Here is a 17611-nt window from a genome sequence, read left to right as displayed (position 1 = left end):
ACTGCTGACCGGGAGTTACTGTATTTGGGCAAATACCAGTCTGCCAGACGGTACAGAGAAGGCGAGAGGCCTGGAAGGGTGCTGGCACAGATGCTCCGTCCCCCATATAGCAGGGCCTACATCACAGAGCAGCGTTCACCCACAAATCAGCTGCTCTCTTCTAGCCTAGAGATTCGTGATACCTCTTGAGATTATTTCAAGGCCCTGTACAGTTCTAAAATAGGGAGTGACCTTACGGCCCAGGAAGATTACTTGTCTGAGATCGCACTGGTATATTTGGAAAAAGACATGCTTGATTTTTTAGCAGAACCCATATCTGAAGCAGATATCCTTGGCGCGTTCGATGCCCTCCGAGGTTCCTCGGCCCCTGGACTGGATGGCTTTAACGGGGACTTCTATATTGTTTACAAAGATATCCTGGTGCTGCAATTGATAGAGGTTTATGCAGAGGAGCTTGAGAGGCAGATATTGCCCCCACACTCCGAGAAGCGGTCATTATTCTCCTCCCTAAACCTGGCACAGACCTGTCCCTTTGTAGCTCCTATAGACCCCTCTCGCTATTAAACATAGACTATAACATTTTGCTTAATATTATTTCCAACCGGCTATCTCAATTAATGGAATTTATTATTTCCCCAGCACAATCTGGCTTCATTCCGCATTGTTCCACTTCACTGAATCTTAGAACGCTATTCGCTGTCATATATAGAATAGACCCTAAAGTACCGGCCTTGGCTATTCTGCTGGATGCCCAAAAGGCTTTCGATTTCTTGGAATGGCCTTTCTTCCTCTTGTTTATGCGCCGTATGGGCATGTCTGTGGGCTTTATTGCCACCACGGCACTATTATACAGTCGACCCACAGCGAGACTCCGACTGAACGGTACACTATCCCAACCCTTTATGTTGACACGTGGCACGTGACAGGGATGCCCGCTGTCCCCCCTTTTATTTAAATTGGCTATGGATTCTCTGATCCATCATTTTCAGGAACAACATTTACACAGAGGCTTACAATTTAACACGAGCCCCCTATTGGTCTCGCTATATGCAGACAACACCATAGTGCTCCCCAAATTTTTGCATCTTTTTAATAATATCCCCATACCATTCACCGAGGGTTTCTTTTTAACACTACGTATGCACCTCATCAGATTGGTATGGGGGAGAGGGCACATGTCCACTTGCAGGTGCCTACTTTTCCATGCGAAAGGGGGGGTAATGGAGTTCCCGATCTCCAGTTATATTATTTAGGGGCCCAGAGTTGCTATGCATATGCTTGGTTTTACCGGGATGCGAGACTGTCCACTGTACTACCAAGGGGCGGTCGTAGAGACCCACACGACATACAAACTGTCTCCACTAACAGCTGGGCATGGGACAAACTGCGGAGATTAGTTGGTGCGGCCACATTATATTCCCCAGCGGTACCCCTGCCCAATCCCCCCTGGCTGCCAATTACTGGGGAAAAGCTTGTGCAGCACACATTAGCCAAATTCAACACTACAAAAATAGGGGATTTGTATCCAGAAGAGCATGAAGACACCTGGTTCCAAGATATCTCCTTTATGTATAATTTTGTTCTGAAGCGGATCCGTTTGGCCATACACGCCACATTAACCACTTACCCAATTGCACCCGAACCCTTTGCCCCACTCACATTGATAATTGAGAGTGAGACAGGTACTCACCTTATTTCCAAACTATACAAATCATCCGCCAGTATGAGACCGGTGAAGGACGATGAGGTTCGCAACGCATGGGAACGTGACCTAGGTTGACCAATCACGGACGAACAATGGGCAAAGTGCTGTTTGGTGACGAATGAAATCTCCCTTAATAGTAGGAATAAGCTCATACATTTTAAATTCCTCTGCCAATTTACCACACCCCCACCAAAGCACACAAAATAGACCACTCCAGACCCCACAATTGCCTGAAATGCTCCGCACCCTACGCAGACTTTACACATCTCACATGGACCTGTCCCAAGTTACAGACGTATTGGGAGCAGATACATAACGCGCTAGGTGCCATGACTGCCATAACGCTTGTTCCCACTCCAGAGATAGCACTCTTAGAATACACAGTTAACTTCCCTAAAAAAATCAGGAGATTTGAGTCCCTTGGGTTGCTGCTGGCTAAGAAGGAAATGGCTCTATTGTGGGGCCGATGAGCTGCCCCTTCCCTACAGGGATGGCTACGTAGCTTGGCATACTGCAGTATCAACAGCGAGATCTAAGATAACCTTATGCCTAGTTTGTCACGCCCTAAGGACATATGGGACCCATACAGGGCGTATATTGCAACCATGAGACAGTCCTCCAACACACAACTAGAAAGCGGCATAGTCCCGGAAGGTGTGGGGTGATGGGACACATCCCACAGATAGGAAGCTACCTCCTTATTGAACATACATACACGATACTGGCCCAAAATTACATTGAGTGTGTAAAACATGTTGAATAGCATGGGAGCGGAAAATGAGGTGATTGACTGTTGTAGTTTGAAGAACAGACAGAGACGGACCGAGGGAAAGGTGACAGACTGTGCAGATATCATTGCTTTCATGCATATCATAGTGCTAAGTTCCACATGCTATATTGTATATTTGTGAGAATTACTACATGATATGTTCTCAGACAGTGTACCAGTCATTGTACGTTATTGCTGTGAGAGAAAATTTGAAAATAAAGATTTCAAAAGTATATATATTTATACCTGTTGTCACGCTTTAAAATAGGAGAAACTTCTAGTCCACTCCCACATCTGGTTCTGGAAAGTTTCTTCCTTCCCCTTTCTTCTGCTGCCCAGAAACCAAGAGGTCTAGGGTGATAAATGGCTGGTGTCAAGTTCCCTTCTGAGTGTGCTGGAGGCAGCCCTTTGAAATGTAAGTGTGGCATGTAAAAGCTCTGCCCCTCCTATGCAGACAGGAAGGCCCTCTCCCAGCTACACTCAGATCCTCTTGTTGACTGTATAGGTTCCATACGCATTCCTGATGGGGGACCAATTAAGATGCCAAGGCAGCAAGAAATCCCTAAAAGGCCTCGGAAAGTATAGGGCAAAAAAATACCAACTTCTTGAAAGTGGCAGTTCGGGCTGGACTGTTTCCATGAGGCAAAGGGTCAAGACTGATTTGCATATGGCTGGGTCTAAACTGGGGTGGCACGGCGAGCAACAGAATGATGGATTTAAAACAGATCTCTTGAATGGGGGTGAATCTTTGATTTGCTCTGCATTCCATCCATCATCTGTGTGTCTTTTGCTTTCTTGCCTTAAGTGTGCCGGGTATGCCCAGACGTGGGTCCCGGACTCACTGGGCCACTGGATTCTTGTTAGCCTGGCTGATGAGGGGTGCTGCCACCAATCTAGTCCCAGAATGCTTGTTTCTGGTCCAGGGAGGACCTGGATTAGCAGTTTGGGATGGACTGTTTCCATGAGGCACAGGGTCAAGACTGTTTTGCATATGGCTGGGTCTAAACTGGAGGGGCGGGGGTGCGTGGCTTGAGCCGCTTCAGGGGGTGCGTGGCTTGAGCCACTTCAAGATGGCCGCGCTTGGCTGAGACTCCGCAGCCCGAGCGGGATCCCTTTCATCACCGGAGCTGTTTTCTCTCGTCTTGGAGAGACATGGAATGAGGCATATATGAAGCGGATGCGGGGGCACAGGTAGTGTTGGAGGGAGGACCACCGGGGAGTCGGGGAGACTACTCCGGGGCACCTTCCTACCGCCAAGTTACAGCCGAGCGCCGCCGAGAAGCCTCCTGTGAGAGGTCCTTCTCCTGTGATCGTACTAGGCCCAGTAACACCACTACACAGGACTCCGTATCAGTTGCTTATCTTGGTACTTTATCAAGGGTAGCACATTCAATATTTACAGGGGGATCGAGTGATCCAGAAGAGTCTCAATGTGTTTGTGGGGGTAGGGTAGCGGGACAGTCTTAGTACCAGCCTGGTACGGGGAGGTTCTGCGCCAGACCTTGCGGGCTGGTCTCAAAGCAGCTCGGCCGGGGGGGAGCCGCGACGGTGTCTGCAGGGCTCGGGTGGTAGTTCTGCTTGGGTCGAGCCGCGACACAGTCAGCAGGGCTCTGGTGGTAGGTCCGCTTCGGTCGAGCCGCGACGAGGTCAGCTGGGCTCTGATGGTAAGTTCAACAAGGTCGGGCCGCGACAGCGTCAGCAGGGCCCCAAAGGTTCGTGAAGGTCTTTTAAGCACGATGGAGCCGCGACGTCGACCGCAGGGCTCAGAGTGTGGTTTCAGGATGAGTCTTTCTCCACAGGGTCAGCCGCGATCCGATCAGCAGGGCTCTTGACTCCGGGATACAACTGTTGTCTTGTTGCCGGGTCGCCCCAGATATAGGTCTGGAGCCCTTTGATGTCCGGACCCTTGCGCCCGGGGGGGCGGAGAGGCCGGGTAGGAAGCGGCCAGACGCCCAGCAGGAGAGGCGCCAGGCCCCAGAGAGCTGTGGGGCGATCGCACCTAGGTGTGGAAGGATGGTTGGGGGTCCCATCGATACTGCCCTCCGCCGGGAGTGGGAAGGGCTCACGTGGTATCCCCCGGGCCAGGGGTTGGCGCCTCGATGTCGGGCCTCACTGGGACCGAGGCCGGGTGGAGCGGAGTCACGTAGGTGGTTACGTAGAGTCACGTATAATCCAAAATGGAGGAGCCCCGAGGTGCATGGGACCTCGTGCGGCTTAGCGAGGGGGAACAGGACCACGCCACGAGGCCGGCTCCAACAGGTAGCTGTTTTTTTTCTCCGACTTTCCAGCTGATTTTCTACCTGTTTTACCCCACGTCATCTTCTTCTCAACTTCTGACGGTGGCGCCCGCCATTTTGTCCTAGGCGGGTCGCTTCCCTTCACCAGAGGCTTCACTGAACTGCCCGCGACGCTGTTTCTTAGACGCCGCGATAGATATGCTATGGAAAGCCCTTGGTTTATGGCAATGTTCATTTTGGAACTTTTTCCTCTACTTTCATCACATGCCGGCTGTTGATATCTCACCACCTTTTCCTCATTGTGCAGTGACTCCAGTGGTGGCTAACTTTGCGGATTTCACATGTGGTGCAACTCCTCCTTGGCCGTCAAATACTCCACATCGATGGTTTCAGAGGACACTTATTTACACTGGAATACTGTATGAGACTTTTTCCTCTCTACTATGTTTGGCCCCTCTGCTGCAGTTTTATGCTCATTGCCTTTCTGCTATTTTATACGCTCCAATATCTGTTCTCTTTCCTGCAAAAGGATTTTTGATTGATTAACCAACTTTTTTTATGTTACCTGTCCTTTCTTCCTTGTACTCATTTTACCCAAGCTTGGTTATGCATTTTTTTCTCCTCAGAGTGATGCTAGTTTTTCCTTACCGCTTACTGTTGCTAATGCTGTGCTTTTTTTTGTGCTTTTTTCAATACGCCGCTGCTGTTTTCTTTAATTTGGAGCTCCTCCCTATTGTATGGAGAGGATTATATTTTCGTCTTGGGCTTGCAGCAAGATATCAGCTGTTTATATTCGCTGTGGGACTGTTGAAATATGTACTTTGCCTGGATGTATGCTCTCCTTTAATCTCCCCTGAGGTTATCACATTATGACTCAAGGCTCTCCTAAAATATAAGTTTAACGGTATTTGTTGGAGTGCTGGCGGTTACTTTCTGCTTGATTGGTGTCTTATCCTCTGCATATACGCTGCCTATCTCCCAATATCTCTTTTTAGTAACACTGCTATTTACATGGAGTCTTCCTCCTCACACGGACGTAAATCTACTTCAGCAACCATGGCTTCTCTCTGTAAAGATTCCAACCCTGCTGCTCCCCCCAAAAGTCAGAAGAAGGAACCCAACTCTCCCACCAAGTCCCCATTACCTATTACAATGGAAGACCTCATGAAAGAGATGAGGTTGCTTAAACCGTTTGTGATCGAAACTAACGCTACTCTTCAGAAGTGTGATGAGAAATGGTCTAACTTAGATTCAAGAGTTTCGGCTGTGGAGCAGAGGGTTAGTGATACTCAGGATGTGATCCCTCAAGTTGCTGTCATGTCTAAAGAGATCGCCCTCCTCAAGGCACAAACTGAAGACTTAGACAACCACAATAGATGTAACAATCTCCGGATTTAAACTCGGGTGGCATGGCAAGCAACAGAACAATGGATTTAATTCAGATCTCTTGACTGGGGGTGAGTGTTTGATTTGCTCTGCATTCCGTCCATCATCTGTGTGTCTTTTGCTTTCTAGCCTTAAGTGTGCTGGGTATGCCCAGATGTGGGTCCCGGGCTCACTGTGCCACTGGATTCAGGCTAGCCTGGCTGATGAGGGGTGATACCCTGAAACCGGTCCCAACATGCTTGTTTCCGGTTCAGGGAAGTCCTGGCTTGGCAGTTCCGGCTGGACTGCTCATAAGAGCCACAGGGTCAATACTGATTTGCATACAGTTGGGTCTAAACTGGGGTGGCATGGCGTGCAACAGAACAATGGATTAAACTCAGATCTCTTGAATGGGGGTGAATGTTTGATTTGCTCTGCATTCCGTCCATCATCTGTGTCGTGGGTCCCGGGCTCACTGTGTCACTGGATTCAAGCTAGCCTGGCTAATGAGGGGTGATGCCACCAATCCAGTCCCAGGAAGTTTGTTTCCGGTCCAGGGAGGTCCTGGCTTGGCAGTTCCGGCTGGACTGTTTCTAAGAGCTACAGGGTCAAAACTGATTTGCATACAGCTTGGACTAAACTGAGATGGCATGGCGAGCAACAGAACAATGGATTTAACTCAGATCTCTTGAATGGGGGTGAATGTTTGATTTGCTCTGCATTCCGTCCATCATCTCTGTGGCTTTTGCTTTCTAGCCTTAAGTGTGCTGGGTATGCCCAGACGTGGGTCCCGGGCTCACTGTGCCACTGGATTCTAGCTAGCCTGGCTGATGAGTGGTGATACCCTGAAATCGGTCCCAAGATGCTTGCTTCCAGTCCAGGGAGGACTGGGGTTGGCAGCTCGGGCTGGACTGGTCCTATCAGGCACATGGTCAAGACTGATTTGAATATGGTGGGTCTAAACTTGGGTGGCACGGTGAGCAAAAGCACATTGGATTTAACTCAGATCTCTTGACTGGGGGTGAATATTTGATTTTCCCTGCATTCCGCCCATCATCTGTGGTCTTTGGTTTATCACCTTATGTAAACCGGGTATGCCCAGACATGGGTCCCGGGCTCACTGTGCCACTGAATTCAAGCTAGCCTGGCTGGCGAGGGGTGATGCCCCAAAACTGGTCCCAACATACTTGTTTCTGGTCCAGGGAGAACCTGGCTTGGCAGTTCGGGCTGGACTGTTCCTAAGAGACAGAGTGTCAAGACTGAATTGCATACAGCTGAGTCTAAACTGAGGTGGCATGGTGAGCAAAAGAACAATGGATTTAACTCATATCTGTTGACTCGGGGTGAATATTTGATTTCCTCTGCATTCCACCCATCATCAGTGTGTCTTTTGCTTTTTCGCATTTAGTGTGCCGGGTATGCCCAGACGTGGGTCCTGGGCTCACTGTGCCACTGGATTCATGCTGGACTGGCTGATGAGGGGTGATGCCCTGAAACCAGTCCCAGGATGCTTGGTTCCGGTCCAGGGAGGACCTAGCTTGGCAGTTCGGGCTGGACTGTTCCCATGAGACACAGGGTCAAGACTGATTTGCATGTGGCTGGGTCTAAACTGGGGTGGCATGGTGAGCAAAAGAACGATGGATTTAACTCAGATCTCTTGACTGGGGGTGAATGTTTGATTTGCTCTGCATTCTGTTCATAATCTGTGTGTCTTTTGCTTTCTCTGCCCGTGGGAACAACTACTCCGTACAGAACCATGATTTTAGGAAAATAGTGAATTCAGCAGTATGTTTATGTGACTTAATCATTATTTCTAGTACTTCTGACATTCTCTCCATAAGAAGATTGTGTTTCATGTTTATAAGATACATTTCTTGATGTATCATCCAAAATGCATGCATTTAGCATTACAAACTAGCTTTTTGAGTGAAAGCTCTGGTCAGTTATAATAACAATTTTCACCTTATTATTTGCTGTGCTGCTTGCAATCTTTTTCAATAAAGACATACTAGACTGTTAGCCCCCCCCCCCCAATCTGTTGTTATTACTGTAAAACATACACCTGTCAATCAGACGCAGAAGCATGCCAAAGAAGTATAATTTAAATAATTTTATTACAAAAATATTGTATTTACAATTACCACAGTCTATACAGAAGAAACAATAAATAAGAAAGCCACAATTTGTATTCATTCTAACACATATCCATAGTAAGAAATGTCTTAAATTGGGATATGGTGAAATGTAAACATTATCATTGGAAGGGTCTAACGAGCAAAAGTATGTTATGGATCAGGTGTAGAGATGGGGCAACAGGCAGAATGCCTTGTCTCTGCATGCATCTGAGTGTAAGAATGCATGTCGAAGTGATCATGTATGTATGCGTCTGTGGGTGCCTATCTGTGGTGTTGGCACATTCCATTATGCTCCAGTTCTATATCCCCTTCTCTACCTCCACCTCAGAGAGCTTGTTCAGTGTGCCTTCTCCAGCCTCCCCTCCACCCCCAAAAAGCCCCAGTGTCTATCCACAGATGCCTAGAGGTGCATGCGTGAGCTCATACAGAATGTGCAAAATCAGAAACTTCACCAGGAAACTTCCTGAAATGTTTGACTCCGACTGGAAAATCATTTGGAGCAATCAAAAGACCCAAATTTGCAAATTTTTGGAAAGCATGAACCCAGCTTTTATTAGACTAGGTTTGGGGTAATTATTGGCAGAGGATGCGGCAAAGTACTCCAGGCAACCAGTGACCTGCTGAAACATCACACTGACAGCTAGAATGACAGAAACTGTAATTTTATTGAGCTGGGAAACAGTCAACATCTGAGGGAGCATCCTTAGTAATGTACTTGAGGGGTGCTGCATCGCTGACCATGGTCATGAAACCACAGTCAAGCGCTTCCACCTCTGGGTCTCATTGCTCATTAAAGGGATGCAGAGGATGCCATCTCCAGCTCAACTTATTGTGAGCCATTATCTAAAACTAGCAAAACTGGGGCTATTAGGAGTGCTTCTGATTCAACCACTTACTGAGGCCACCAATGCTTGCTATATACCACAGGGCACTAAAGGGAGAGGCCATAGGATCCATCACTGCCCGTGTGGTTCATGATTGAATCAAGTACAAAGGGAGGAATGTGGTGCATCCTAGTACTAAGCAGCAGAGCCACCCCTTCAAACAGCCATGAGACCTGCAAGAATCCAGAGGGATTAGACCTCTAGAGCTCCAGACCTTGACCAGAGGTCTCTGTGCCTTTTTGCTTCAGTTCACCACATCTTATCTAAACAAGATGTCTGCACGCTTGAGCAAAGACATAACACATGAGAGCTTCCTTCTGAAGGACATCCATTCCAAGGAGAAGAACCTCTCTGGTGCTGGTCACCAGACATGGTGTGCACCTAAGGCCAGGGCCGCCACACTGCAGAGATCAGAGCTGGCCAGTCATTGTTTGTTTGGGGTCCAACAGTCCGGCTGGTGTGCAGACCGCCATCTTGGAAGCTCTGATGATGTGCACAAGATGGCTGTGGTGGGGCCTGCATTGCAGCAAACCTACTTGAAAGTGAAGGCAGGGTCCCGATGGGTGAAATAAAGTGCAGATGTCTCCCTGAAGATGCCCCAGAGAGGACTGAGTCAGCCTCCGGGAGGTGTCCATGAACTTTGGCTCTCAATGAGTTGGACCCAGGTGGGAGCAGCATAGAGGAGGTTTGCAGCTGATTGAGGCATGAAGCAAAGTATCCACCGAGGAAAGCTTTCCCCTCCGGTTCAATGTCCTGGTTGGCATTCAAGGTGAAGGCAGCTCTTTGGAGGCAGTCGTGGTAGCCAGCTTGGTGGATCTGCCGTTCATCAGATGGGGGCTCGAGACTCTGGTTTTGGGCTCTGATAAACTGCACTGCAGTTTCCAAAATGTCCACCTTTTCCACCTTTGGGTTTTTCAGCTTCTGTGAAAGAAGAAACAATGCTTGGATGAGAACGTGGAAATGATGCAGTGAAGATGTCACAGATGGGCACATCCCTAACCAACATACAACCAGGGTTAGAGTGCATAAACATTTGAGTAATGCTAAAGTGATACTTCAAACAGCATTGAAGTGCTCTCAGTGCGATAGTTTAACCAGTACTGGAGGGCTCTCATAGTTCTAGTCTAACAAGTTGTGGAGGTCTCTGGAAGTGATAAATCAGTTACTAGAGCTCTCTCAAAGTGATAGTATAACCAGCATTTTGAGCACTCTTAATGTGATACTCTAACTATCACTGGAGCCTTCTCAAAATTTAAGAGACTCTTTAAAGAATAATAGCCACTACTATGATCCTCAAAATAACCCTTTCTATACTCTCCCCTACTCTACCCCCTTACATCATCTGACACCTCTTTTACTATACCGATCCACCAAAACAAGCCTTTCTAAACTCTTCCCTCTGACTCTTCCCCTCCACATCCCTTTTTACTCATCCCAAGTCCAAATCATTCACTCTTCTATCCCTCCACTATCCTTTTCAATCAAAATAACAGACTAACATGTCCACGTCTCAAATTCCACATTTCAATATACTAATACACCACTAATCCTTTATGGGTTCCAGAATAGCGTGCTACTAGCTGAAAAAGCGCTGCAACACTTCATATGGGGTAGCAAGCACTATATAAATTGCAAACCTTTTTTCATCTTCTATCCCTCCCCTACCCTTCTCAATCCAAATAACTGACTAACATATCCACCACTCAAATTACTTTCATATTTCACTCTACTAATTAAACACTAATACGTTATGGGTTCCAAAGTAATGTGCTACTCTCCAAAAAAGCGCTTCAACACCCATCAGGGGGAGCAAGCGCTATATAAATGCAAACCTCGTTCCCTCTTCTATCCCGCCACTACCCTTCTCTATCCAAATAACTCAATAAAATATCCATCACTAAAATTACTTTCATATTTCACTATACTAATTTTCAAAACTAATCCCTTATGGGTTCTGTAGTAGCATGCTACTCCCCAAAAAAGCACTTCAACACCCCATCAGGGGTAACAAGCGTTATAGAAATGCAAACCTTTGTCCCTCTTCCATCCCTCTCCTGCCCTTCTCAATCCAAATAACTGACTAACATATCCACCACTCAAATTACTTTCAGATTTCACTATACTAGTTCAACACTAATCCTTTATGGGTTCAGGAGTAGCGTGCTACTCGCCAAAAAAAGCGCTTCAACACCCCATCAGAGTTACCAAACGCTATATAAATGCAAACCTTTTTCCCTCTTCTATCCTTCCGCTATCCTTCTCTATCCAAATAACTCAATAAAATATCCATCACTAAAATTACTTTCATATTTCACTATACTAATTTTCAAAACTAATCCCTTATGGGTTCTGTAGTAGCATGCTACTCCCCAAAAAAGCACTTCAACACCCCATCAGGGGTAACAAGCGTTATAGAAATGCAAACCTTTGTCCCTCTTCCATCCCTCTCCTGCCCTTCTCAATCCAAATAACTGACTAACATATCCACCACTCAAATTACTTTCAGATTTCACTATACTAGTTCAACACTAATCCTTTATGGGTTCAGGAGTAGCGTGCTACTCGCCAAAAAAAGCGCTTCAACACCCCATCAGAGTTACCAAACGCTATATAAATGCAAACCTTTTTCCCTCTTCTATCCTTCCGCTATCCTTCTCACTCCAAATAACTGACTAATATCCAACACTCAAATTACTTTCATATTTCAGTATACTAATTCAACACTAATCCTTTATGGGTTCCAAGAATAGCGTGCTACTCGCTGAAAAAACACATCGACGTCTCGTCAGGGGCAGTGAGCGCTATATAAATGCAATTACAATACAATACAATATGTTCACGCGAGCAACACTCAAGGTGATAGTCTAATCAGATATCAAACGCTGACAAGTAATAATTTAACCCACACTACAGCGATCGATAATGTAAGAGTTTAACCAACTCTAGTGCTCTTAAATACATAACTCTAACCAAGTCTGGATCACACTCACAGGAATAGACTAACCAGCACAGCCATGTTCTAGCAACAGTGGAGAGCTCTCACAGCTCTTACACTATCTTGCCAGCACTTGAGAGCTCTAAAACTAGCATTCTAACCAGCAATGGAGCAGTATGAAACTAGCTATCTAACCAGGAGCTTTGGAAATCTCAAACTAACATTCTAACCAGCAATGGAGCAGTATGAAACTAGCTATCTAACCAGGAGCTTGGGAAATCTCAAACTAACATTCTAACCAGCAATGGAGCAGTATGAAACTAGCTATCTAACCAGGAGCTTGGGAAATCTCAAACTAACATTCTAACCAGCAATGGGGCAGTATGAAACTAGCTATCTAACCAGGAGCTTGAGAAATCTCAAACTAACATTCTAACCAGCAATGGGGCAGTATGAAACTAGCTATCTAACCAGGAGCTTGAGAACTCTAAAACTAGCATTCTAACCAGCAATGGAGCAGTATGAAACTAGCTATCTAACCAGGAGCTTGGGAAATCTCAAACTAACATTCTAACCAGCAATGGAGCAGTATGAAACTAGCTATCTAACCAGGAGCTTGGGAAATCTCAAACTAACATTCTAACCAGCAATGGGGCAGTATGAAACTAGCTATCTAACCAGGAGCTTGAGAAATCTCAAAGTAACATTCTAACCAGCAATGGGGCAGTATGAAACTAGCTATCTAACCAGGAGCTTGGGAAATCTCAAACTAACATTCTAACCAGCAATGGGGCAGTATGAAACTAGCTATCTAACCAGGAGCTTGAGAAATCTCAAACTGACACACTAACCAGCAATGGAGCAGTATGAAACTAGCTATCTAACCAGGAGCTTGAGAAATCTCAAACTAACACTCTAACCAGCAATGGAGCAGTATGAAACTAGCTATCTAACCAGGAGCTTGGGAAATCTCAAACTAACATTCTAACCAGCAATGGGGCAGTATGAAACTAGCTATCTAACCAGGAGCTTGAGAAATCTCAAACTGACACACTAACCAGCAATGTAGCAGTATGAAACACGCTATCTAACCAGGAGCTTGAGAAATCTCAAACTAACACTCTAACCAGCAATGGAGCAGTATGAAACTAGCTATCTAACCAGGAGCTTGGGAAATCTCAAACTAACATTCTAACCAGCAATGGGGCAGTATGAAACTAGCTATCTAACCAGGAGCTTGAGAAATCTCAAACTGACACACTAACCAGCAATGGAGCAGTATGAAACACGCTATCTAACCAGGAGCTTGAGAAATCTCAAACTAACATGCTAACCAGCAATGGAGCAGTATGAAACTAGCTATCTAACCAGGAGCTTGGGAAATCTCAAACTAACATTCTAAACAGCAATGGGGCAGTATGAAACTAGCTATCTAACCAGGAGCTTGAGAAATCTCAAACTAACATTCTAACCAGCAATGGAGCAGTATGAAACTAGCTATCTAACCAGGAGCTTGGGAAATCTCAAACTAACATTCTAACCAGCAGTGGAGCAGTATGAAACTAGCTATCTAACCAGGTGCTTGAGAAATCTCAAAGTAACATTCTAACCAGCAATGGGGCAGTATGAAACTAGCTATCTAACCAGGAGCTTGAGAAATCTCAAACTAACACTCTAACCAGCAATGGAGCAGTATGAAACTAGCTATCTAACCAGGAGCTTGGGAAATCTAAAACTAACATTCTAACCAGCAATGGAGCAGTATGAAACTAGCTATCTAACCAGGAGCTTGGGAAATCTAAAACTAACATTCTAACCAGCAATGGAGCAGTATGAAACTAGCTATCTAACCAGGTGCTTGAGAAATCTCAAAGTAACATTCTAACCAGCAATGGGGCAGTATGAAACTAGCTATCTAACCAGGAGCTTGAGAAATCTCAAACTAACACTCTAACCAGCAATGGAGCAGTATGAAACTAGCTATCTAACCAGGAGCTTGGGAAATCTCAAACTAACATTCTAACCAGCAATGGGGCAGTATGAAACTAGCTATCTAACCAGGAGCTTGGGAAATCTCAAACTAACATTCTAACCAGCAATGGGGCAGTATGAAACTAGCTATCTAACCAGGAGCTTGAGAAATCTCAAACTAACATTCTAACCAGCAATGGGGCAGTATGAAACTAGCTATCTAACCAGGAGCTTGAGAAATCTCAAACTAACACTCTAACCAGCAATGGAGCAGTATGAAACTAGCTATCTAACCAGGAGCTTGAGAAATCTCAAACTAACACTCTACTAGTTTTAGAGTGCTCAATTGCCAGTTAAAGTGTTAGTTTGAGATTACACCAGCACCTGTATAGATTAGTTGTTTTAGCGATCTTAATTGCTGGTAATCTAACGAGGTGCTTGAGTAATCTCAAGCTAACACTAACCGACGATTGCGCACTCTAAAACTAGTCATCTAACCAGGTGCTTAAGTAATCTCAAACAAACACTCCACTAGTTTTAGAGTGCTCAATTGCCGGTGAGAGTGTTAGTTTGAGATTGCTCAAACACCTGGTTAGGTTACTAGCTTTAGAGTACTCAGTTGCTGGTGATCTAACCAGGTGATTGAGCAATCTCAGACTGACAGTCTAAAAGGCAATTGAGCACTCTAAAACAAAAAATATAACCAGCATGGCAGCATTTACAAACCAGCAATCAAACCAGAACTGGAGAAAACTGAAACTGGCAACCTAGACAGCACTCGGTCACTCGGTCACTCCAAAACTAGCACTCTAATCAGTACAGGGGAGCTCTGAAATTAGCAGCCTTGAGCCAGTACAGGGGTACTCTGGAACTAACAAGCGAACCAGCCCCAGAGGATCTGACCAGCCTGGAAGCACTCTAAAACGAGTGATGCAACAGAACAGCGATGAATGGGCACCGAGCACGCCACATAAAAACACAATTAAAAGCCTAGCTGGCAAGTGCTCGGTGCATCTCAGCTTGATAATCCAACTATCATTGGAGCACACTCAGGGTAACCACTTGGGACACACTTTCCTTAAAGTGCCCGTCTAAACAACAAGGGACCCTTCCACAGTGATCAGCACTGATCGAGTCAGCAAAGCTGGAACACTCTCAAAGTGCGGGGCAAATCAACGCCGCCCTCTTCTTAAATTAACGCGGCACCTGGCATTAGGGTGCAAATATTTCAGTAACTCTGCAAAACTTTGAGTGACGAGCCTGGGAGTCCAGGAGAGCGGCCTGCGTCACGCTGTCAACATCCTTAACTACTGACCCCTGACTGCAAGAGTCAGGGTACTACTAAAAGTAATTCGCCGGGTAACCCTTCACGAGTCCCCCCGACTCCTACAACCGCCGCGGCCTCGGGGAGGGGGGGGGGGGGGCGAGGGGGTGGGGGTGGCTGCATCCGACCCACTCTCTCTGCCAGTGTCACACGCCGCCTTCTCACACCCACCCCCTCCCGCTGCTGTTGTGCGCGCGTTTCGAACGCTGTAAACAATACGCGTAATTGAAACACAGTGTATTGGGCCCAATCTGGCGACCTTTGAAAGATGAACGTCTGGGTTCATTTAGTTGTGAGCGTGAGTGTTAAACTCTATCTACTCACACATCACGCATCTGCCCTGGGAATGCCAAATTTTAGGACCCCCTGATGAGACAACGCTAACGTTTATTACACACTTTCTACTAATTCAAGCTCACATGATGCCAGACAATATAGATCTGAACACGGGGCAAAGAAAAACAGCTAAAATATGCCTTGCCTGGTGTCCAAAACTTAGAACGACACTGGGTAGAGAGAGAACGAGTCGAGGAGTAAACAAGGCTGTTAGCGTGAGAGTGATCGAGGTAAATAAGTAAACAGAAGTGACAGAAAGAAAAGGTTGGACCCTGGGCAAATGCCCACTTTGCCCATGCCTTACAACGACCCTGCACATGAAAACCACAGCTCGTTGCAAACAGACACGACCCAAACCTGAGCACATTTCACGCAGCGCCAGACAAGCGGAGATGCGAAAAGTACGCGTGTGGGTAGAGCTCCCTCTTTCTGACTCAGACAAGGGGTGCGACTCAGGGAAGCACCCGAGAGGAGCTGGAATAAACCCGGACAGTCTGAGGAGCCTGGACAATGGCCCAGTCTATGGACCTGGAGACCCCAAGCTTCTCGCCAGTGGCGTAGCTGGGGTGCCCGCGGCCCTAACACAAGCAATGGAGATTGGTCATTTACCCCCTTTTAAGTAATGAAATACAGCCATAAGTGGAGTGCGAAGGTCCCCTGACGCGCGTGGGCCCCTGTCCCATCGCACCTTCTGTACCACTGATAGCTCCCACCTGTCTCCTCCACCCCTCACGTCGACGAACTCTTAGCACAGTCCAAGCGTCCAGAGACCAGGAGCCGTGCGCACGCACAAGGCGGCTCTTGGATACATTGCGCGCACACCAGGAGGAGTTCATCGGATGGGGGCTAGAGGGTTGTAGATACGGACAGAATACTCTCCTTGGTGTGTGGGGGGTGGATGGGAGCACAAGAAGGTCAATGCTCACCTCGTTCGGCCCCTTCTCCAGCAGCAGCATCCGCAAAGTCTCCAGGCTCGAGTTTATCCTCTCTCGTCGCCTCTTCTCCACCACGGGCTTCAGGAGCTGCGGGGAAAACGCAGGAGAAAGTTAGAACCTGGACTGTCCTCATCACCGGGAGAACGCAGGGGGTGGAACCTGTGCATCCTGAGGGCGAGAGATGTCCACACACCGCTGAGCTCTGGGGCAGGATGGACCCTAACAGGGCAAGATACTAGGGTAGCCAGTGGACCCAAGAGCGCGCGATACTGGGGGACTGTGAACCCAAAGGCACACGAGGGGGCTGGGGCCGGAGGGACCGCACATGTACCTTTCTCATGCCCTTGAAGGCTCTCTCGGGGGATGACGTCTTCATGGCTGCGCGTGGGAGCGAGTTCAGGAGGCAGCTCTGTAGCGGCAGGAGGAGTGAATGTGTCTGAGGGCCTGCGGGGGAGGCCGGCTTTATGGGAGCCGGGGGAGGAGGGCAGAGGCCGTTCACACCTTGTCCTGCTCCCTGGCTTTAGAGATGCCGCCGCGAGCGTGCCGGCAATCACCCCCTGTAAAACCGGACACCAAAGGGCAGCCGCCCCCCCCCCCCACCTCTTTTATCCTATAGAGATTCACTCCACTCAAGGAGTAAGGATGGCAAAACGCAGACCATCCAAAGCACATTATTTTAAGAAATGGATAAATAAATAACAGATATTCTTCTTGGTGATGAGGAGCACGAGCCACTCTGGCGAAAGGACCTTACATCTGGTGCGTAAAACAGCGCGAATCAGTTTTGCACGATTTTGTTGCTTCTGTGGCAGTACATTGTTTAAAGTATTGTAACTCCAGTACATCTACCAGAAGTGATTCTACATCAGCGTAGGCAGGATCATAGGACCATTTCTGACATATACACGACATTTATTGATGAAAAACTTTTTAAAGACCCGCCTAGTTTTATAAAGTATTTATAGTCTATAAATGGCATTAACAAATTCGAGGTTGCTGTTATTTTTGCAAAGGC

General features: G+C 47.0%; 1 protein-coding gene across 1 annotated transcript; it reads right to left on the bottom strand.

Moving 5' to 3' along the window:
* Positions 1-8221: 8221 nt before the first annotated feature.
* On the bottom strand, positions 8222-17056 carry LOC146780148 (transcription factor HES-7.1-like). The gene is made up of 3 exons (XM_085638033.1): positions 16928-17056; positions 16588-16683; positions 8222-10016 (listed from the first exon to the last, which is right to left on the bottom strand). Exons 1-3 carry the CDS (start codon positions 16970-16972, stop codon positions 9477-9479), a joined length of 681 nt encoding a protein of 226 aa, XP_085494159.1. The 5' UTR covers positions 16973-17056; the 3' UTR covers positions 8222-9476.
* Between the last annotated feature and the right edge of the window lie 555 nt (positions 17057-17611).

The sequence above is a fragment of the Triturus cristatus genome, chromosome 12, assembly GCF_964204655.1.
Source record: "Triturus cristatus chromosome 12, aTriCri1.1, whole genome shotgun sequence".
Taxonomy (NCBI): domain Eukaryota; kingdom Metazoa; phylum Chordata; class Amphibia; order Caudata; family Salamandridae; genus Triturus; species Triturus cristatus.
The sequence above is the reverse complement of the archived record's forward strand: the minus strand, read 5'-3'. Positions and strand labels throughout refer to the sequence as shown.